This window comes from Cherax quadricarinatus, unplaced genomic scaffold (assembly GCF_038502225.1).
Source record: "Cherax quadricarinatus isolate ZL_2023a unplaced genomic scaffold, ASM3850222v1 Contig321, whole genome shotgun sequence".
NCBI lineage: Eukaryota > Metazoa > Arthropoda > Malacostraca > Decapoda > Parastacidae > Cherax > Cherax quadricarinatus.
Genome location: NW_027195347.1, coordinates 61,368 through 86,438, shown reverse-complemented (window position 1 = coordinate 86,438; position 25,071 = coordinate 61,368). Strand labels below are relative to the sequence as shown.

At 42.6% G+C, this 25,071-nt stretch overlaps 1 protein-coding gene across 1 annotated transcript in view; it reads left to right on the top strand.

Annotated features, from left to right (window-relative positions):
• Nucleotides 1-25,071, top strand: part of LOC128693185 (cytochrome P450 4C1) — a 63,496-nt gene that overhangs the window by 5,040 nt on the left and 33,385 nt on the right. The window contains exons 2-9 of the mRNA XM_070080319.1: nt 12,883-13,079; nt 14,646-14,727; nt 15,011-15,126; nt 15,674-15,764; nt 16,601-16,786; nt 22,195-22,264; nt 23,390-23,589; nt 24,122-24,300. Of these exons, the coding sequence (XP_069936420.1) occupies nt 12,981-13,079; nt 14,646-14,727; nt 15,011-15,126; nt 15,674-15,764; nt 16,601-16,786; nt 22,195-22,264; nt 23,390-23,589; nt 24,122-24,300 (1,023 nt within the window). The 5' untranslated portion in view covers nt 12,883-12,980. The remainder of the gene's footprint in view (nt 1-12,882; nt 13,080-14,645; nt 14,728-15,010; nt 15,127-15,673; nt 15,765-16,600; nt 16,787-22,194; nt 22,265-23,389; nt 23,590-24,121; nt 24,301-25,071) is intronic.

The following is a 25,071-nucleotide window of genomic DNA, read 5'->3' as shown; positions in this document are numbered from 1 at the left end:
TTTTCATCATAAAAACCCATTGCAACTCTAATACTGCCGACTCTTTTTGGCTGCCCTTTTTTTCTGGTGATTCTTGGCTTTTTTTTTTTCCTCTGGTGATTCTCTGCCTTTTTTCTGATGATTCTAGGCTGCCGTTTGTCGACTTTCGTTACCGTTTTCTAATGAACTCGCTTTTTAGTGACTTTCTCTTACCGCTGCCGCTTTCTAGTTACTTGTTCTTTAGGGCTGATTTCCACACAATCATTCCTCACAATCATTTCCCCACAAATCATCATTTCCCCACAACCATTATTTCTTCACAATCATTTCTCTTAGTCATTATTCCTTACAATAATCATTTCTCCCATAATTATCATTACCCTCAATCACTATTCATTACAATCACCATTTCCACAATAATCACTATCCACAATCATCATTTTACACAATTTCCCCACAAACATCTTTTACATACAATCATTCCCCACAATCATCATTCCCTCACAGTTATTATTCGCTCATGATAATCATTTCCTCACACTCATCATTCCTCATAATCGTTATTTCATCACCATCATTTCCGCACAATCATCATTATTCTCTAAGTCATCATTTCCTTACAACTATCATTTCCTCACAATCACTATTCGCTCACAATCATTTTCTCACAATCATTATTCCCTCACAGTCATCATTCCCTCACAATCATCATTCCTTTATAATCATCATTCTCTCTAAAACATCATTCCCTTACAATTATATTTCCGTTATAATCATTCCCTCACAATCATCATTCTCACAATCAGCACTCCCTTATAATCATCATTCCCTTATAATAATCATTCCCTCAATAATCATTCAATCACAATCATTATTCCTTGATGCTCATTCCCTCACAATCATTATTTCCTTATAATCATTATTCCTAGACAATAATAATTTCCTCACAAGCATCATTCAGTCACAATCATCATTCACAATCATCACTCCCTCATAATCATTACATCAGTAATCAGTCCCTCATAATCATCATTCTCTTATCATTCCCTCACAATGATCACTAACTCGCAATCATCATTCCTTCAATAATCATTCCTTTACAATAATTCCCTCACAATAATCATTCTTTTATAATCATTCTTATAATAATCATTCCCTCACAATTATCATTCCCTCAAAATAATAATTACCTTATAAACATCATTCCCTCACAGTAATCATTCCATTCTGATCATCATTCCCTCACAATAATTATTCTTATAATCATCATTCCCTCGAAATGATCATTCCTTCACACTCGTCATTTCGCCCACTAATCCCATCCCGAGCGAGAGACGAGTAAACTTGTATTACGGCAACGTTTCGCTCTGTGTAGAGCGAAATACGTCATTCGCAGAATAAAAGCTTGTTGTGTGTCTTTTGCTCTATCCTACAGTCATCTCGCCTTTGTATACAATACCATCTCTACTACCACTGCTTCTACCAACACTAAACCTACTACCACCATAAGTTTACTACCACCATAAGTATACTACCACCACTACACTCACAACTACCACCACCAGTATACCACCACCACTACACTCACAACTACTACCACCAGTATACCACCACCACTACACTCACAACTACCACCATAAGTATACTACCACCACTACACTCACAACTACTACCACCGTTATACCACCACCACTACACTCACAACTACCATCACCAGTATACCACCACCACTACACTCACAACTACTACCACCAGTATACCACCACCACTACACTCACAACTACCACCACCAGTATACCACCACCACTACACTCACAACTACTACCACCAGTATACCACCACCACTACACTCACAACTACCACCACCACTACACTCACAACTACCATCATAAGTATACTACCACCACTACACTCACAACTACCACCACCAGTATACCACCACCACTACACTCACAACTACCAGCACTATACACCACCACTCATCACACTACCACCACCAGTATACCACCACCACTACACTCACAACTACCACCACCAGTATACCACCACCACTACACTCACAACTACCACCACCAGTATACCACCACCACTACACTCACAACTACCACCACCAGTATACCACCACCACTACACTCACAACTACCACCACCACTACACTCACAACTACCACCACCAGTATACCACCACCACTACACTCACAACTACCACCATAAGTATACTACCACCACTACACTCACAACTACCACCACCAGTATACCACCACCACTACACTCACAACTACCACCATAAGTATACTACCACCACTACACTCACAACTACCACCATAAGTATACCACCACCACTACACTCACAACTACCACCACCAGTATACCACCACCAGTATACCACCACCACTACACTCACAACTACCACCATAAGTATACTACCACCACTACACTCACAACTACCACCACCAGTATACCACCACCACTACACTCACAACTACCACCATAAGTATACTACCACCACTACACTCACAACTACCACCACCAGTATACCACCACCACTACACTCACAACTACCACCATAAGTATACTACCACCACTACACTCACAACTACCACCATAAGTATACTACCACCACTACACTCACAACTACCACCATAAGTATACCACCACCACTACACTCACAACTACTACCACCAGTATACCACCACCACTACACTCACAACTACCACCACCAGTATACCACCACCACTACACTCACAACTACCACCACCAGTATACCACCACCACTACACTCACAACTACCACCATAAGTATACCACCACCACTACACTCACAACTACCACCACCAGTATACCACCACCACTACACTCACAACTACCACCATAAGTATACTACCACCACTACACTCACAACTACCACCACCAGTATACCACCACCATTACACTCACAACTACCACCACCAGTATACCACCACCACTACACTCACAACTACCACCACCAGTATACCACCACCACTACACTCACAACTACCACCACCACTACACTCACAACTACCACCACCAGTATACCACCACCACTACACTCACAACTACCACCACCAGTATACCACCACCACTACACTCACAACTACCACCACCAGTATACCACCACCACTACACTCACAACTACCACCACCAGTATACCACCACCACTACACTCACAACTACCATCACCAGTATACCACCACCACTACACTCACAACTACCACCACCAGTATACCACCACCAGTATACCACCACCACTACACTCACAACTACCACCACCAGTATACCACCACCAGTATACCACCACCACTACACTCACAACTACCATCACCAGTATACCACCACCACTACACTCACAACTACCACCACCAGTATACCACCACCAGTATACCACCACCACTACACTCACAACTACCACCACCAGTATACCACCACCAGTATACCACCACCACTACACTCACAACTACCACCACCAGTATACCACCACCAGTATACCACCACCAGTATACCACCACCACTACACTCACAACTACCACCACCACTACACTCACAACTACCACCACCAGTATACCACCACCACTACACTCACAACTACCACCACCAGTATACCACCACCACTACACTCACAACTACCACCACCAGTATACCACCACCACTACACTCACAACTACCACCACCAGTATACCACCACCACTACACTCACAACTACCACCACCAGTATACCACCACCAGTATACCACCACCACTACACTCACAACTACCACCACCAGTATACCACCACCAGTATACCACCACCACTACACTCACAACTACCACCACCAGTATACCACCACCACTACACTCACAACTACGATCACCAGTACGCCACCACCACTACACTCACAACTACCACCACCGGTATACCACCACCACTACACTCACAACTACCACCACCGGTATACCACCACCACTACACTCATAACTACCACCACCAGTATACTACCACCACTACACTCACAACTACCATCACCGGTATACCACCACCACTACACTCACAACTACCACCATCAGTATACCACCACCACTACACTCACAACTACCATCACCGGTATACCACCACCACTACACTCACAACTACCACCATCAGTATACCACCACCACTACACTCACAACTACCACCACCAGTATACCACCACCACTACACTCACAACTACCATCACCGATATACCACCACCACTACACTCAAAACTACCACCACCAGTATACCACCACCACTACACTCACAACTACCACCACCACTACACTCACAACTACCACAACCGGTATACCACCACCGGTATACCACCACCGGTATACCACCACCGGTATACCATCACTGGAATTCCCCCACCGGTATACCACAACCGGTATACCACCACCAGTATACCACCACCACTACACTCACAACTACCACCACCGGTATGCCGCCACTGGTATACCACCACCACTACACTCACAACTACCACCACCAGTATACCACCACCACTACACTCACAACTACCACCACTTGTATACCACCACCACTACACTCACAACTACCACCACTGGTATACCACCACCGGTATACCACCACCGGTATACCACCACCGGTATACCACCACCAGTATACCACCACCAGTATACCACCACCGGTATACCACCACCACTACACTCACAACTACCACCACCAGTATACCATCACCACTACATTCACAACTACCACCACCGGTATAGCTCCCACTGACTTCCCAGATGAAGTCAAGCGTTTGTTGACTCTGTTGAACAAACGTCGTAAAGCCATTGCCTTACCAGGTGAGAAGATGGGTATAACGAACTTATTGTCCCATCGTATTCCACTTGAACCTGGTACTAGATCTATCTACATACCTGCGTACAGAATGCCTCATTCACAAGTTGCTGTCGCAGAAGAATTGATCAATCAAATGCTTGATGATGGAGTTATTGTACCTAGCAATTCACCTTGGAATGCGCCCTTGATCCTAGTACCTAAGAAGGATGGTACTTGGCGCCCAGTGATTGACTTTAGGAAATTAAATGCGAAAACTATCCCAGATCGCTTCCCACTTCCTGTACTGTGTGATCTTTTACCTGACATCGGAGATAACAAAGTCTTTTCAACCCTGGACTTGTTACAAGGGTTTTGGCAAGTCCCTCTTCACGAGGACAGCCAAGAGCTAACTGCATTCTCCACTCCTACAGGTCATTATCACTTCCTCCGTATGGCGTTTGGATTACGATCCTCCCCTATCACGTTCTCAAGGCTCATGACTATTATCTTTAGAGGTCTCATAGGTAATGCACTTATGCTGTACTTAGATGACGTAATCGTCATGTCTAAAGACGTGGATACACACTTGAAAAGACTTGATGTAGTACTTGGTAAGCTTGAAGAAGCCAATTTAAAGATCAAACTGTCTAAATGTCAATTTTTCAGATCAGAAATTAAGTTTCTTGGTCACGTAGTCACTCCTAGAGGGGTTACAACTGACCAAAGTAAAGTAACTGCAGTACTAAATTTTCCAACTCCCAAAACTGCTGATGCCGTAAGATCCTTTGTGGGCTTAGCAGGTTTTTATAGATCTTTCATTGCCAATTTTTCTTCCATAGCTGCTCTTCTAACTTAGTTGCTTAAGAAAGATGCTCCTTTTGTTTGGACCTTCCGTCAAGAAAGAGCATTCCAAACTCTAAAAGAAAAGCTAACATCTGCTCCAATTTTGAAATTTCCAGATTTTTCTAAGCCCTTCTATCTGACAACTGATGCTAGTTCTATTGGCATAGGTGCCGTACTAGCTCAGAAGACTGATGGCAAGTACAAACAACGCAGTTGCATTTGCTAGCCGAGTCCTTACGAAGGCTGAACGTAATTATACAGTAACTGAGCAAGAAGCTTTAGCAATAGTATGGTCTTTAAAGCACTTCCGAGACATTATTTATCAGTACTCTGTTCATGTCTTGACAGACCATGCTCCACTGATACCTTTATTCCAGAACAAACAACCTACTGGAAGGTTAGCCAGATGGATCTTGACTATCCAAGAGTTCAATCCCACCTTTGAACACTTACCTGGCAAGTCAAATGTAGTCACAGATGCCTTATCGCGACATGTTAGTATAGTAACTGCAGACCCTCCATTTAGTGCTGAAGATGTAAAGAATGCTCAATGAACAGATCCCATGTGGTCTGGTGTGATTCGATTCCTGCTCCAGGAAGATCTTATTCTGACTTTGAAGCCACCAGCACCCATCAGTGACTTTGTCATGAACCAAGAATTACTGTATCGAACAGCCGAGTTGGGTACTCCTAGCAGAAGAGTATACCAGTTAGTAATTCCACAGTCGCTAGTGAATGTAACCTTACAGCTAGTTCACGATGTACCAGGTGTTGCGCACCCTGGTATGGATCGTTCAGTAAAACAAGCCAGATTGAAATACTTTTGGCCTCATATGGCAACTGATATTTCTGAGTATGTTAAGAAATGTAGTGTCTGCATGCAACATAAAGGTAATGCTAATGGTCCTAATCCAATCCAAGTGTATCCAACCACTAACGAACCTTGGGAAAGAGTTGTGCTAGATTTGTTAACTAATTTCCAATGTTCCCTCCAGGGCAACAAACATCTGTGTGTTATGGTAGACCATTTCACCAGATATTGTGAGTTAGTTCCTATTGCAGATAAGACTGCCGAGACAGTAGCTAAAGCGTTTAAAGAACGCATTATCTACAGGCATACCACCCCTAAGTCCCTAGTAACAGATAATGGAGGTGAATTCTGTAATGAGATTCTTGAAAATTTGTGTACCTTGTACAAGATCTCTAAATCCACCATTGTTCCTCATCATCCTGCCAGCAATGGGTTAGCGGAACGAACCAACAAAAAAGTACTTGATGTCTTGAGAGCCACTATCAATCCCAACAGTGAAACTTGGGATGATGTTATACCTGATGTGCAGTGTGCTATAAATTCTGCTTACAATGTTTCCATAGGTGACACTCCACATTATGCATTGTACGGTATAGATAAACGTTTGCCTTATGAGTTGCTATATTCTAATCCGAAACCAAATTACAACCCTGATGATTTCATAGCAACTCGTACCAGCTTAGCTCAAAGTGTTTTCAGAAGAATCCGTGAAACACTTCATAAATCAACAGCAGAATTTACAAGAGTCACAAACACTCGAGCAAAGCCATCCAAAATCAAAGTAGGTTCGAGAGTTATGCTGACTAACTTTAACAAAACGTCTGCAATGCCAAAGCTTGATCAAAAGTTTGTTGGTCCTTATCGAGTAGTTGAACATATCACTGGTAATAAGTATAAGGTTAGAGAAATTAGCACTGGTCAGTATAAAGAATCGCATTTAGATCATATGAAGTTAGTATGTGATGATAATGATGTTCCAACCCAGACTAATGTGACAGACTCTGACAATCCTCCTGATCCTGTACTCTCTACCTCTGATACTCAGTCAGACGATCAACCTGAATGTCGTTATTCCCTGCGTACACGACAGGTATTGAGAAATCCTCAAGTATCATTTGTTACTACCAATTCAGATTTGCCTCAAATACAGCATGAGTTAGTCAGTGCAACAGAGTTTGATCCTCCCAGAGATGACACCCATTCTGCATATGTCAATCTCACCCTAGCAGAGTTGGGGTTAAATGTAAATAACCTGTATAGATGAATAATTACAGTATCAACTTATCAGTGTTCAAGAATTTTTTTTTGTGTGTTCACGTTCTCTCCGAATTCTGAGAATTAACAGTCTAGATTTGAGTGCACCGAATCTGCCTTTCTGTTAAACACTTCTTTCTTTGTATATATTCCTTCCTCAGAATCCGTAGATCACATGAATACAGATTGATTGATCAAATTTTTTTTTATCACTTCTATTGTGTAATCCCAATGTTGAGTCTCATTCGATGAGGTGTGCTATATTATACCTTGTATTGCATTACAGTTTCAGTTACGTAAGCTTCCATTCCAATGTTCTACTTATGTATGTTATAATGTTCAATTGTTGTGTACTTTGACATTGTATAGAATCAGCCCAAGCTGTACACCTGCCATCTCTAGTTTGTATTAGTTGTATGTCGGGACGACATACGTTAGCGTCGCCGAGCTCTCAGTAGTGGTACCAGTTCCTAGTAACCAGTTACCAGTAACCAGTGTACTAGTAGATAACTCACTACCAACCGTCTCTGCGTGAATCACTGACTGTATTCATATTGCTGCTGACCATAGCAGGATTTCAAACACCCCCTCACCCATAGGCACTGTGAGTCAGTCAAGATAGGGAGCAGAGAGAGGCAGGTCGGCTGTTGGTGCCTTACCATACTTTCCATTATATTATACGTACTACCAGCCTACGTGAGTATTCTTTACCCATCCACGTATCGAAAACCCCACATGACACCACCACTGGTATACCACCACCGGTATACCAAGACCACTACACTCACAACTACCACCACCAGTATACCACCACCACTACACTCACAACTACCACCTCCACTACACTCACAACTACCACCACCACTACACTCACAACTACCACCACCACTACACTCACAACTATCACCACCAGTATACCACCACCACTCACAGCTACCACCTTCACTACACTCACAACTACCACCACCACTACACTCACAAGTACCACCACCACTACACTCACAACTACACTCACAACTACCACCACCACTACACTCACAACTACCACCACCACTACACTCACAACTACCACCACCACTACACTCACAACTACCACCACCGGTATACCACCACCACTACACTCACAACTACCACCACCGGTATACCACCACCACTACACTCACAACAACCACCACCACTACACTCACAACTACCACCACCACAACTACACTCACAACTGCCACCACCACTACACTCACAACTACCACCACCACTACACTCACAACTACCACCACCGGTATACCACCACCACTACACTCACAACTACCACCACCGGTATACCACCACCACTACACTCACAACAACCACCACCACTACACTCACAACTACCACCACCACTACACTCACAACTACCACCACCACCACTACACTCACAACTGCCACCACCACTACACTCACAACTACCACCACCACTACACTCACAACTATCACCACCACTACACTCAAAACTACCACCACCACCACTACACTCACAACTGCCACCACCACTACACTCACAACTACCACCACCACTACACTCACAACTACCACCACCGGTATACCACCACCACTACACTCACAACTACCACCACCGGTATACCACCACCACTACACTCACAACAACCACCACCACTACACTCACAACTACCACCACCACTACACTCACAACTACCACCACCACCACTACACTCACAACTGCCACCACCACTACACTCACAACTACCACCACCACTACACTCACAACAACCACCACCACTACACTCACAACAACCACCACCACTACACTCACAACTACCACCACCACCACTACACTCACAACTACCACCACCACTACACTCACAACAACCACCACCACTACACTCACAACTACCACCACCACTACACTCACAACTACCACCACCACCACTACACTCACAACTGCCACCACCACTACACTCACAACTACCACCACCACTACACTCACAACTATCACCACCACTACACTCACAACAACCACCACCACTACACTCACAACTACCACCACCACTACACTCACAACTACCACCACCACCACTACACTCACAACTGCCACCAACACTACACTCACAACTACCACCACCACTACACTCACAACTATCACCACCACTACACTCACAACTACCACCACCACCATTACACTCACAACTGCCACCACCACTACACTCACAACTACCACCACCACTACACTCACAACTACCACCACCGGTATACCACCACCACTACACTCACAACTACCACCACCGGTATACCACCACCACTACACTCACAACAACCACCACCACTACACTCACAACTACCACCACCACTACACTCACAACTACCACCACCACCACTACACTCACAACTGCCACCACCACTACACTCACAACTACCACCACCACTACACTCACAACAACCACCACCACTACACTCACAACAACCACCACCACTACACTCACAACTATCACCACCACCACTACACTCACAACTACCACCACCACTACACTCACAACAACCACCACCACTACACTCACAACTACCACCACCACTACACTCACAACTACCACCACCACCACTACACTCACAACTGCCACCACCACTACACTCACAACTACCACCACCACTACACTCACAACTATCACCACCACTACACTCACAACAACCACCACCACTACACTCACAACTACCACCACCACTACACTCACAACTACCACCACCACCACTACACTCACAACTGCCACCACCACTACACTCACAACTACCACCACCACTACACTCACAACTATCACCACCACTACACTCACAACAACCACCACCACTACACTCACAACTACCACCACCACTACACTCACAACTACCACCACCACCACTACACTCACAACTGCCACCACCACTACACTCACAACTACCACCACCACTACACTCACAACTATCACCACCACTACACTCACAACAACCACCACCACTACACTCACAACTACCACCACCACTACACTCACAACTACCACCACCACCACTACACTCACAACTGCCACCACCACTACACTCACAACTACCACCACCACTACACTCACAACTATCACCACCACTACACTCACAACAACCACCACCACTACACTCACAACTACCACCACCACTACACTCACAACTACCACCACCACCACTACACTCACAACTGCCACCACCACTACACTCACAACTACCACCACCACTACACTCACAACTATCACCACCACTACACTCACAACTACCATTATTTCAAGTATTATTACAACTACATTCATACTGCAGCTGTTACTATCACATTCCCAACACTGATCACCTTCACCATCGTCACATATCGGCTAATACCGTCACCACTTCAACCATCACTTCTGTCCCGCCACATCAACTCTACTCACAGCTTCAACTTCCACAAAAACTAAAAGCAACATTTATTATTCCTTTACCATACAGTCAGCAGTAGTCAGATTACCATAGAGACTGAAGTACTCTGAGTGTGTATATATAATTAGACATATATATCTCGGTGTATATGTGCACTGCTGCCAGCAGTGGATGTTGGGAATTTCAGAATATTATATTATGCTATATATCAGTATACAGGAATGAAAGATATTTAGCTTTGTTGCTGTCTCAGCTGTTCTGCAGCTGCACTCAGAAGGCTCCTCCAACGTGAAACAGCTGCTCTATTTCCTATAGCTAATGAGGGACAAGTATGTATGAGTACATAATTGCCCCAAAGGAGTGTACACATCAGCATTTCATTCAGCAATGCTGAATAACGATAAACTTACCTTTTTTAGGCTCAATGGCCCTCCGATGACGGGGTGTGTTGATAAATCTAGACCTGACATACCCTATGTGCTGCGCAGCCGACCTAAGTGCATACCTGTCTAGACTTGCCTGGGTTTTTGTTTCTGATCCCCAAGTGTCACTCCGGTATCCGATGTCTTGATTGAAGTAGTAGTGTCTTACAGTGGCCCTGTCTGTCTCTGAAGAATGTCTGCAATACACCCTGTTACACTACACTGTTCTACAATATTTGTCGTTTCGTAGTAGTGTCACAACATGAAGACAAGTACGCTTCACTGTAATCGTTCTATCACGAACTTTTGAGATTGTCATTGAGGAACAGAAACGCGCAAATCACTAGTGTTCTTTTTTCTTTGAACGTGAGTTCCCCGGTCCGCACCTTCAAGCAATCTGACCCTTTGCAGCCGGTTTCGCCCTGTGCTTCCCTTCTTACTAAGGATTTGCTGAATTCAGCGCTCTTTTCCTTCTTGCTAAACATCGACACAGGGTTCAATACAAGTAATAGATTTTCTTGATATCTATCGATCCACGAGAGTTCATTATTGTCTTTCATAGCAGTTCAAGTGTTTTCACCACGGTGAAAAGAGCCCTTTTCCTCACTTCATTATCACTCAGTGGCACTGAAAACTGTGGTGCAAAGAGGAGGCTATGTGACTGCATTCTGGTACACGCTGCTACTGCATCTGCTTGAAATTAAATTGTTGATCTACAAGCAAGACATCATTTGCCCTTTCTGAGAGGGATATCCCTCAGGGTGAAAGGGGCTGAAGGGGGCTGATACCCCCCTTTCTCGAGAAATTTTCTCCACAGTGTATATGGATGGAAGGAAATACACTCATCGCAATAAATACAATGTATTATTATTATTATTATTATTATTATTATTATTATTATTATTATTATTATTTTGATCATGAAAAATGCTACATTCATGATGGTCAGTTAGCACTGGTAGCTTGAAAACCGGCCAAGTGGACTTGTAAAACACTCAAGGGGACTTGTAAGTCGGTCATTGGTACCAGTAAATCAGCCGGTGGGACTTATAAATCAGCCAAGGGGACTTATAAACCAGCCAAGGAGACTTTTAAATCGATTATGGGGATTTGTAAACCAGTTAGGCGGACTTGTTAAACAGTAAAGGGCACTTATAAAATAGCCAAGTGGGCTTGTGAGTCAGTCAAGGGAACTTATAAACCAGCTAAATAAACTTTTAAACCATTCAAGGGGACTTATAAAATCAGCAAAGGAGACTTACAAACCAACCAAGGGGACTTACAAATCAATGAAGGGGACTTGTAAACCAGACTCAACATTGGGTAACTGTTGTAATCGCGTTAGAAAACACTAACTATCTGTATCTGTTTAAAGACTAGCTGCTCCAGCTCAGCGTGACGACGGGTCCCAAGCTGCGTGAGTGACAGCCGTGAGTGCCGTGAGCTCAGAGGTATCCTTGTGAGAGCTGCAACATGATCTGGCTGGACGGTGCAATGGAGGTGATGCCATGCATAATCATCATCTCCTTTGTCATTTTCATGCTCACCCGGCTATTCAGGAGAAAGCCCAAGGTACATGCTGTTTACTTTGTAATCATTTATTGAGTTTGCTAGAGAAGTGGGGTGATTTCCAACTCTTGGTTCAGCTTGTTTGACCGTCTGAAGTACAGTCCCATCCTCTCTCTTGCTGACTCTTCAGTAGTGGATCTGGATGCAATGCTGTTGCAGGTGACTTGTAAGGGAAAAGAGGGATGGTTGAAGGTAACTTTCATTAGTGGATGGGACCCAGTCCCTAGACCCATTATGTGGCCTTACAATCTTTACACTGAAGCCCACAGGATGGGTATAGCGTTCATAATAAAATTATCAAACTAACTCATGAAATCGTAATACCACGATTGCAAACAAATCACAAAACTGATGGTAGCGTGTAAGTGTGCGGCCCCGCCTGCCATGGGTTTGAGTCCCACACGTTCTGTGATTTATTAGACCAGTTAACGTGGTAGGGGTGGTGCAAGGTGGTGTTAGGTGGACTCCCGTAGTGAGGGTTGAAGGTAGTGACCGGTGACCTAGGAGCAGATAGGTGACCTAGGAGCAGGTGGGTGACTTAGAGACAGGTGGGTGACCCAGGAGCAGGTGGGTGACCTAGGAGCTGGTAGATGACGTAGAAACAGATGGGTGACCCAGGAAAAAGCAGATGGTGACCTAGGAGCAGGTGGGTGACCTAGAAACAGGTGGGTGACCCAGGAAAAGCAGGTGGGTGACCTAGAAACAGGTGTGACCCAGGAAAAGCAGGTGGGTAACCCAGGAGCGGGTGCGTGACCTAGGAGCAGGTGGGTGACCTAGAAACAGGTGTGACCCAGGAAAAGCAGGTGGGTGACCCAGAAGTGGGTGGGTAACCTACGAGCAGGTGGGTGATCTAGAAACAGGTGTGACCCAGGAAAAGGTCGGTGACCCAGGAGCAGGTTGGTGACCTAGAAACAGGTGGGCGACCTAGAAACAAGTGGGTGACCTAGGCGCAGGTTGATGACATAGGAGCAGGTGGGTGACCTAGAAACACGTGTGACCCAGGAAAAGCAGGTGGGTAACCCAGGAGCGGGTGCGTGACCTAGGAGCAGGTGGGTGACCTAGAAACAGGTGTGACCCAGGAAAAGCAGGTGGGTGACCCAGAAGTGGGTGGGTAACCTACGAGCAGGTGGGTGATCTAGAAACAGGTGTGACCCAGGAAAAGGTCGGTGACCCAGGAGCAGGTTGGTGACCTAGAAACAGGTGGGCGACCTAGAAACAAGTGGGTGACCTAGGAGCAGGTTGGTGACATAGGAGCAGGTGGGTGACCTAGAAACAGGTGAGTGACATAGGAGCAGGTGGGTGACCTAGCAATAGGTGGGTGACCTAGAAACAGGTGGGTGATCTAGGAGCAGGTGGGAAACTGGAATCAGGTGGGTGACCCAGGAGCAAGTGGGCGACCTAGAAATAGATGGGTGGCCTAGAAATAGGTAGGTGACTTAGAAACAGGTGGGTGACCTAGAAACAGGTGGGTGACCTAGGAGCAGGTGGGTAACTAGAATCAGGTGGGTGAGCTAGGAGCAGGTGGGTGACCTAGAAACAGGTGGGTGATCCTCCTCCCATGCTCTCCAGGAGAACCTGATGGACCAGGTGCCGGGACCTCCGCCGTTTCCCATCATCGAAAATGCCCTGCAGATCCTGACTGACTCCAAAGGTAAGGTAGACTGCTACTACCAGTGTTTTATTCCTGCCAGTCTGTCTGGTCAATTAAATAATATAACGGAAAGTCACACCATTTATTTTACTCTAGTCATCTATGTACAGTTACCCACGAAGAATGAATGAAGAATGTCGAATTCTGTCACTCGAATAAATGTTGGCATCTTTAAATATATATATTTATTCTATCGAATAAATGTTGGCATCGGTAAATATTTCCATGCTGAGTGATGGATCAGCACTGATGCTGATACCTTATAAAATACTTTCTTTTCCAGTCTTTTTTAGCTTCGTGCTTGCCAATAGTTACATCTGGAGCAGGAGAGGACCCATCTACCGCGTTAGATATGGACACGTAGACCGTATTAATATTGTCAAGGCCGATGCAGTCGAGGTAAATAACACTTCACATGAAGATTTACTTACACTTTTATTCATGTTTGAACTTTATCTCACACGAAAACTTTTTTTTTTTACAGCCTTCCTCTATGTTTGCATTTTCCTTGTGAGGAATTAGTCACATCAATTTGGTTGGAACACTTCGTATCAAACCCATAATTCGGAAAGGAAACTTTAGACAAAGTTCGGATTAGTCCTGGACCATTATCAAGTCACCAGTGGCTTGGCAATGGTCCAGGACCGACCGAAACATAGTCTAAATTTTCCTCTCTGATTTGTTAGTTAATTATGAACCTTCCTACTGCTTTACAACCACTCTCTACTATACGCTATTAACATCATTCACCCATAATTATGTTATAACAACTCCACTGTACCTGTACTTAGACTGTATCCTCTCTACATCATTCACCCACACAATGTTAGCCTTCGTTGTCCTAGTGCGACACAAACACATCACATACCAACTACAGTATTCCCCGTCACTCGAGACGGGGAGTCATGTGAGCACATGGTAACTTACCTTCTTCCTCGTGTGGCAGGCAGTACTCAGCAGCAGCACACATCTAGACAAGAGTCCCGACTATGACTTCCTTCATCCCTGGTTAGGCACCGGCCTTCTCACCTCTACTGGTGAGTGAAACTGTGTGTGATCAGAACGTGTTTGGCACTTGCTTTTATAATAATAATAATAATAATAATAATAATAATAATAATTATAATAATAATAATAATAATAATAAAAATAATAATAATCCTCTAGTGAGTTCTCTGTCTTCTCTGTGAGACAATTATCTAGATTAGATATAAAAGCCTAAATTTGCCCACCTTTTTCTTCCTTTAGGTTAGCGTGTTTTCTTCACGAACAATTTTAGATTTTAGATTTTGCCACCGAAGTGGCTAGTTTATTGTGCACCCCATATCCATCCTGTGGACGGTAGCGCGAGAGCATATGGATACACAAAAGGCCTAGGAACTAGGCCCCACACGAACAATAAGCAGCGAAATACTGATTTTTTTTTTTTGGGGGGGGGGGGGGGGCGTCCAAAAATTATACATATGAAATTGTAAATTGTAAATATGGTCTCGATTTTAACTGCCAGTACAGAGAGATCTTCACACTGAACCACAGACGCTCTGAGTTTTGTCCGTATACTAAAACGTCTCAGATTAGTTATATGTGAGAACGCTGAATATTTTCATAATAAAAATAATAATTTAGGTCTGGTTTTAAGACTGTCTTCGTCAAATCCGTTTCCAAGGGATGTACAAATTGGTCAAATTTACCTTCGCAACATATGAAGTGACCATCTTGATTTCTGGAGTGACCACTATGACTCCTGGAGTGGCCATTATGACTCCTGGACTGACCAATATGGCTCCAGGAGTGACCACTGTGACCACTATGGTGCATTTTAAACTCATATGTATTGTACATCTCATGTTCTCATTTTCTTCTTCTTGTGCAGGCACTAAGTGGCACTCCCGCAGGAAGCTGTTGACTCCGGCCTTCCACTTCAAGATCTTGGAAGACTTCTTGGAGGTGTTCAATAACCAGAGCAACAAATTAGTCCACAAACTGCAACATCAGGCGGATGGAAAACCCTTTGATGTCTTCCCATACATTACGCTCTGTACGCTTGATATCATCTGTGGTGCGTATGTCTGAAAGAATCTTGCAGTAAACTGGCAAGTTTCATCGTCATCTTCAGTTACTGTTATTGATAACATTATTTTTAATGTCCTTTAAGAGCCCTGTCCAAATTAAGAAAATACGACAAATTAATTTTCTTACGCGCTTGCGCAATATTAGATACTTCTATTTCCCAAACGACGTTTCGTCTACTCTACACAGTAGGCTTTATCAGTCGAATCGATTGAAGAAGCCTACTGTGTGGGCGAAACGTTTCGGATATGAAATATACCAAACTGTTGCACATGTGTCTTACTCATCTGCTTGTCAGTATTGTATAGCATCATTACAGTGATACTTTCCTTACATTAACTGCAGTCCCACTCCTCTGAGAATCATTCATACAGAACAGTTTTGAACAGTGACGAAATATTGCATATTTCTCAGTTTATATATATATATATATATATATATATATATATATATATATATATATATATATATATATATATATATATATACATATATATATATATATATATATATATATATATATATATATATATACAAAACAACCACTGTGAAAGAGTAGTGAAATTCCAAGCGCTTTCGTGACTACACACATTGTCTAGGAACTATGAAAGTAATACATCAAAGGAAGGCAATTAAAGGGATTAGACCACACCTCACAGTCAACTCCCACAACAAAGAAACACCTGACGTGCGACAATACCGGACTCATAAGAAAAGAGGAACACTGCAGTAGGTCCGCTGGTCCAACTAGACAGGTCTTCACGACATCCCACTAACTAAATATTCTACCCAAGAAATAAGGTTTATTATTTGTCCAATGTATTATTAAATTCTTCCCAAATTTTATTAATTATAAATGAATCTAATTTATATAAACCAAAGGAAATATTCATATTATTTTCAAAACTGCTTTTTATGAAACAAGATTCAATTATATTTCTGTCAACCATGGACTTGCTTGATACAACTTTCTCAACTTTTTAAAAATCAATTGGATGATTAAAATGTCTCACATGAATAAATAGAGCATTGGAATCTTGTCCAGTTCTAATGCTATATTTATGTAATAATGTTGGTAGAATTACCGACAATATGTAAAGTAAAAGGACACAAGTGCAACTAATGTGACATTTTATTGTGGCAACGTTTCGCTCTCCAGGAGCTTTATCAAGCCGATACGAACAGTATCGGCTTGACAAAGCTCCTGGAGAGCGAAACGTTGCCACAATAAAATGTCACATTAGTTGCACTTGTGTCCTTTTACTTTGCTATATTTATGTTGTTTTAATCTAAGTTAGAGACTTTTACCAGTTTGACCGTAATAAACTTTATCGCAAGTTTTCATGGTAAAGGAGAACCAACATATTTTTCGTTGAATAAAGCTGGCTGTCCCTTTTTGGGTTGTAAAAAGTATTTCTAGCAATTTTAAATGATTTATCAATTACATTTCTCGGATATTTCAGATCATTGGCTATTTCATAAATTTTGGATATTTCTTCATCTATGAACTCTGGACTACAAATACGTAAAGCTCTCAAAAACATTGATGAGAAAACAGACAGTTTAACTCTATCTTGATGGGAAGAATAATAGTGTACATAGGAACAGTTGGCAGATAAGACACATAGGGAACATTTAGGCGACGTTAAAGTTGCCTAAATGTTGCCTATGTGTCTTATCTACCAACCTGTCCGTATTTTATACCATTTGATATTCACTCCAGACACTGCAACGCAATGGCATAAATTAGACACATGTGCAACTCTTGGGCATCTTTATTGAGGAAACGTTTGGCGAAACGTTTCCTCAATAAAGATACCCAAGAGTTGCACATGTGTCTAATTTATCAACATGTCGGTTCTCTGAACCATTCATCTACAACGCAATGGCATCTTGGTACAGAAGAGAAAACACCTTGGACAACTTTTTCAAGTGAGAATTGTTTGATCTGAGAGGGACATGACCTCTCAGTGGCTACATTCTCACTACTACTACTCTGCACCTCTCCTTTCGACAGTATTTAAGTCTGATAAATTAGACACAGGTGCAACTCTTGGGTATCGTTATTGAGGAAACGTTTCGCCACACAGTGGCTTCATCAGTCCATACAAAGGAGAAACTTGTATGGACTGATGAAGCCACTGTGTGGCGAAACGTTTCCTCAATAAAGATACCCAAGAGTTGCACCTGTGTCTAATTTATCAACGTGTCGGTTCTCTGAACCATTGATCTACAACAGTATTTAAGTCTAAACACTGTTGCTTGATCTTCAGTTAGTTCCTGTTTTTGGAACAGAACTTCTCCAGGCTGAGGGACTGACAACCTCAAATCTACAACTTCAAGGGTGATGGACTGATTACATCGTCTTCACATTTCTACTGCTCCCGCCTATCTAACATGATCACACACACTTGCTGGAAGTCTAAGCCCCTCGCCCACAAAACTTCTTTAACCCCCTCCCTCCAACATTTTCGAGGACGGCCTCTACCCCGCCTTCATTCCCCTACAGATTTATATGTTCTCCAAATCATTCTACTTTGTTTCTTTCTCTCTAAATGGCCAAACCACCTCAACAGCACCTCTTCAGCCCTCTGACTAATACTTTTAGTAAGTCCACACCTACTCCTAATTTCCACACAACGAATTCTCCGCATAATATTTACACCACACATTGCCGACAGGACATCTCCATTGCCTCCAGCCGCCTCCTCGCTGCAGCATTTACAACCCAAGCTTCACACCCATATAAGAGCGAAGGTGCCACTATACTTTCGTACATTCCCTTCTTTGCCTCCATGGATAACGTTTTTTGTCTCCACAGATACCTCAATGCACCACTCACCTCTTTTCCTTCAACTCTCAAATATCTGAAAACATTCACTTCTTCCATATTCCCTCTCTCCCAAGAGATATCCAATTTTTCTTTATTTAAATCGTGTGATACCCTCATTTCCTTACTCTTATCTATATTCACTTTCAACTTTCTACCTTTACACACCCTCCCAAACTCGTGCACTAACCTTTGTAACTTTTCTTTAGATTCTCCCAAAGCACAGTATCATCAGCAAAAAGTAACTGTGTCAACTCCCATTTTGTATTTGATTCCCCATAATTTAATCCATACCTCTCCCCAACACCCTAGCAGTTACTTCTCTAACAACCTCATCTATAAATATATTAAACAACCATGGTGACATTACACATCCCTTTCTAAGACCTACTTTTACCGGGAAGTAATCTCCCTCTCTCCCACACACCCTAATCTGGGCCTCACTATCCTCATAAAAACTCATTACAACATTTAGTAACTTACTACCTTTTCCATACACTTGCAACTTCTGCCACATTGCTCCCTTCTCCACTCTATCATATGCCTTTTCTAAATCCATAAATGCAATGAAAACTTCCCTACCTTTATCTAAATACTGTTCACATACATGCTTCAATTTAAACACTTGATCTACACATCCCCTACTCACTCTAAAGCCTCCTTGCTCATCCGCAGTCCTGCTCTCTATCTTACCTCTAATTCTTTCAATTATAATCCTACCGTACACTTTACCTGGTATACTAAATAAACTTATTCCCCTGTAATTTTTACAATCTCTTTTGTCCCCTTCCCTTTATATAAAGGAACTATACAAGCTCTCTTCCAATCCCTAGGTACCTTCTCCTCTTTCATACATTTATTAAGCAAAAATACCAACCACTCCAACACTATATCCCCCTCTGCTTTTAACATTTCTGTCTTGATCCCGTCAGTTCCAGCTGCTATAGGTGAGGTATGCTAGCAGTCTCTGTGACTCTCTTCTTAAAAATGTTTATAGTATATTGATTATAAATATTCATTTGTTTGCTGCATGTAACCTGTTCACCACCAGTCAAGAATACTCTGATCCCTAAACAGAGTTTAAAGTAATCTTTCAGTGTATATAGACTAAGAGATATACACCACTCTATATACATAATCTCATCTGCTTTATGTAAGAAACCAACGTTGTTTTCTGCATATGAAAATGGCTTTTAAATTAGTTACAGTTTACAGATGCTTTTTACATGTTCAGTTCCTCTCTTTAATTATCACATTAATATGTACCTTTAATATTATTAAAAATCTGATAGGCTAATAATAGTTGGACAATATTTTAAAAGCAAAGTGAATCGTGTAAATGATTCCCACGTTTGACGCAGCCTCTTGAAGAGGTGTATCTCTTAATCCTGGTGAAGGGCTCTTGTTCCAAGAAGCTGGAGATACCCCCTACCCCTTCATCGGCTCAAACTTAATTTTCTTCAATTCCTTCACATGCTGTATGACTTTTACCACTTTTATAGGTTTAGTGCTTTCCTGTGAATAATAATAACAACAACAACAACAACAACAACAACAACAACAACAACAAAATAATAATAATAATCATAATAAGAGCAGCTGTGACAACTCCCACTTTGTGTGTGATTCTTTATCTTTTAACTCCACGCCTCTTGCCAAGACCCTCGCATTTACTTCTCTTACAACCCCATCTATAAATATATTAAACAACCACGGTGACATCACACATCCTTGTCTAAGGCCTACTTTTACTGGGAAAAAATTTCCCTCTTTCCTACATACTCTAACTTGAGCCTCACTATCCTCGTAAAAACTCTTCACTGCTTTCAGTAACCTACCTCCTACACCATACACTTGCAACATCTGCCACATTGCCCCCCTATCCACCCTGTCATACGCCTTTTCCAAATCCATAAATGCCACAAAGACCTCTTTAGCCTTATCTAAATACTGTTCACTTATATGTTTCACTGTAAACACCTGGTCCACACACCCCCTACCTTTCCTAAAGCCTCCTTGTTCATCTGCTATCCTATTCTCCGTCTTACTCTTAATTCTTTCAATTATAACTCTACCATACACTTTACCAGGTATACATAATAATAATAATAATAATAATAATAATAATAATAATAATAAGAAGAAGAAGAAGAAGAAGAGGTCCTATAAAAAATCCTGGATTGCCGCTTACCTAATCACTTTGTTGAAGTTGTCTCCCAAGAAGTACTCTGTGTACTGATCCCAGCGCCTCTGTCACTTCTTGAAACATTTCTGGAACTCTTCTTTCCTAAGGGCGTTTAGCGTGGCCTGTGAGTCTACTTGAATTCCACCACGTCATTAAAACTCCGTCCCTTGAGTGCCATGATATATATACTATATACACCGAGAGGTGTATTTCTCTTAGGGTATATATGCCGGGATTTTTCTTTAATCCTTATTTTAGACTTTCAAGTAGTCTTGTAGATGGTGAACAGGTTACGTGTAACCTTAATGACCCTAGTGTAGTCGATAGCCTTTATTCCAAATTAACAAACTAGTCAACCTTCTGCGTGTCTATTCTCCAACAGAAACGGCGATGGGACAGAGCATCAACGCTCAAGATAACAATGATTCTGAATACGTCAGAGCTGTCAATAGGTGAGTGAGCATGATGTGGCATGTGGAGCAGCTGCCCAAGGCAGCTCCACGAAAGAGTTGTGGAAAATCGTTGAATCATTAAGTCTGAGCGGTCTCCATCCATATATTACAGAACAGGAATGACGTCTCATCCTGGAAAGGGAGATCTGCAGTACTGGTTTGCCACTTAAATTTACATTATGCACTTAGAGATTTGCAGATCTAGTTGCCATAGTTTTCACTTGTTTCTTCTGGTAAATTCAAGGTTGGTCCTTAGTAGGAGGTTTTATTTTTTAACCTCATCTCGAGCAGGACTAGAGTCAGTGCACGTCTTGGGTTCGTACTAGAAAGTCATGTTTCGCACAGGTAAGGTCCAACGTGCTTAAGAAATTCAGCTTCTTGAGGGTGGGGTTCAACGTCCTAAAGATGTGGTCCAGCAACTTGAAGATGTGGTCCAACATCTTGAAGATGTGGTCCAGCATCTTGAAGATGTGGTCCAACATCTTGAAGATGTGGTCCAGCACCTTGAAGATGTGGTCCAACATCTTGAAGATGTGGTCCAGCCTTGAAGATGTGGTCCAACACCTTCAAGATGTGTTCTTAGCTGTGGCTCAACGAAAGGCTAATCACAGAATGGGTGGGACTTTAACCCATGGCAAGTGAGTCTTAAAACTCACAGGCCAGTGCGTTAACCACTCGACCAGGTGGCTCTAGCTCAAGTCCCTTCAAAGCCGCCCTCACGACTCACCAGTCGTAGTAACACGATTGCAAACAAATCGTGTTACGATTTGGTGAATCAGCAAAAGTCTGTTTATCATGGCAAGCAGGTAACTGAATCCTGTCCAAGGATCGCTTTTTAACAGATTTTTAAAGATGGTTCGTAATGATATGCTGAACAGTCAACTTTCATGAAATTCCTTTATATAATGCGATTTTTTAAAATTTCAATTGGGAAAAGTCACTCAGAATTGACTAGTACGTAAAAAGGGCATACAGAGTACGTGCTATTCAATTTTGAATACATTTTTTCAGTTGCATTGGCCATAAAAAATCGGACTATGTAGAATAGCTTTATAAGAGAGCTTTCTGTATTGAAATGAATATCAGATTTTCTCTCACACATACTAAACTTCGCACATCACCCAGGATGACTACACTGCTTCTGGAGAGGATGGCCCGCCCCTGGGAGCACTCAGAGTTTCTCTTTAACCTGCTGGGGTCTGCCAAAAAGCACAAAGCCTGCCTCAAAACCCTCCACGACTTCTCCAACAGTGCTATCAGAATGAAACGTCATATAAAGGAAAGGGAACGTGAGGAGCCGGATGCTGCTGCTGACGAGGTTATTGGTAAGCGTGAAATTTCGTCAACTGTCAGCTGGAATTGAGTTGGGAATTCCTGTTGGTACTGACTCAAAGTAAATATTAAGATTGAAAAAAAATGATGATTTAACTTTTGTAAACCAGCATTTTCATTTTCCATGATTTTTAATTTGCTAAATATGGATTTTAATGAATTCATTGCAGGTGAGGAGGTTGTAAGCTAGAAATTGTGGATTACTATAGCAATTAATCAATAGCAAAGTGTCGTAATGATTTTATCTAGTAGGGTTGAGAGAGTATTTGTGGTGTATTGTAGGTCAGCAGTGAAACAGCATATCCGATAGGAACCAGATTTGAATTTTCGATGAGGCGAGACGTCCCTGTTAACCTAGCTGTTGGCTGTTGTTGGTAGTATCCTGGGGAAGAGAACCTAAGGACACAAACGGAAATTAGCCACGCTGATTGACTTTCTTGGGTTACCTTGGTTACTACTCTTCCAGGATTGTAATAATCAAAAAGTCTTGTTAATCTTGATTTAATTGATTTTTTTCCCGTGAAGGGAAGAAGAAGCGCCTGGCCCTGCTGGACCTGTTGCTGGAGAGCTCGTCTGAAGGTGTGAAGTTATCTGACGAGGATATCCGCGAGGAGGTGGACACTTTTATGTTCGAAGGTCACGACACCACAACCGCTGCCATCAACTGGGTCCTCTACCTCATCGGCTGCTACCCGGAAATCCAGGTAAAAAAAAATGAAAATTATGGAAAGTTATGAAAAGTCTCTTTAACATCTTATACTCTGACAGGAATGTGGGTGTTTTACATAAGAAGATAAGAAAGAAGGAACACTGCAACAGGCCTGCTGGTCCATAGTAGGCAGGTCCTGCACAAATCCAACCCACTAACAGAACAAATGTTGAAGACTGAAACACTTATGCACCATATGGGAATCTTTTTTTAGGAAACGTTTCGCCACACAGTGGCTTCATCAGTCCAATACAAAGCAGAAAGGTGAAAGGAGAGGATGAGATTGAGGTAATCAGTCCCTCAGCCTGGAGTCGATGTGCTCAGTCCATCAATCTTGTAGAATGTACAGCATAGGACCGTAGACGTGGTTTATATACTGTAGTCAGGTGAGGCGAAGCAGCAGGAGGTGGGGTCATAGTGGTACCATCCACTAGTGAAGCCACTGTGTGGCGAAACGTTTCCTAAAAAAGATTCCCATATGGTGCATAAGTGTCTCAATCTTCAACCTGTCGGTTTTCAAAACCATTCATCACAGAACAAATGTCATCCAAGCAATAAGCTAAGGCGCAAGTCTGACTCAAATCCAACTCCTCTCACTCATGTATTTATCCAACCTAAATTTGAAACTACCCAAGGCTTTAGCTTCGATAAACCTACTAGGAAGACCGTTCCACTCATCAATTACCCTATTACCAAACCAGTACTTTCCTATATCCTTTCGAAATCTAAACTTGTCTAATTTGAATCCATTATTGCGGGTTCTCTC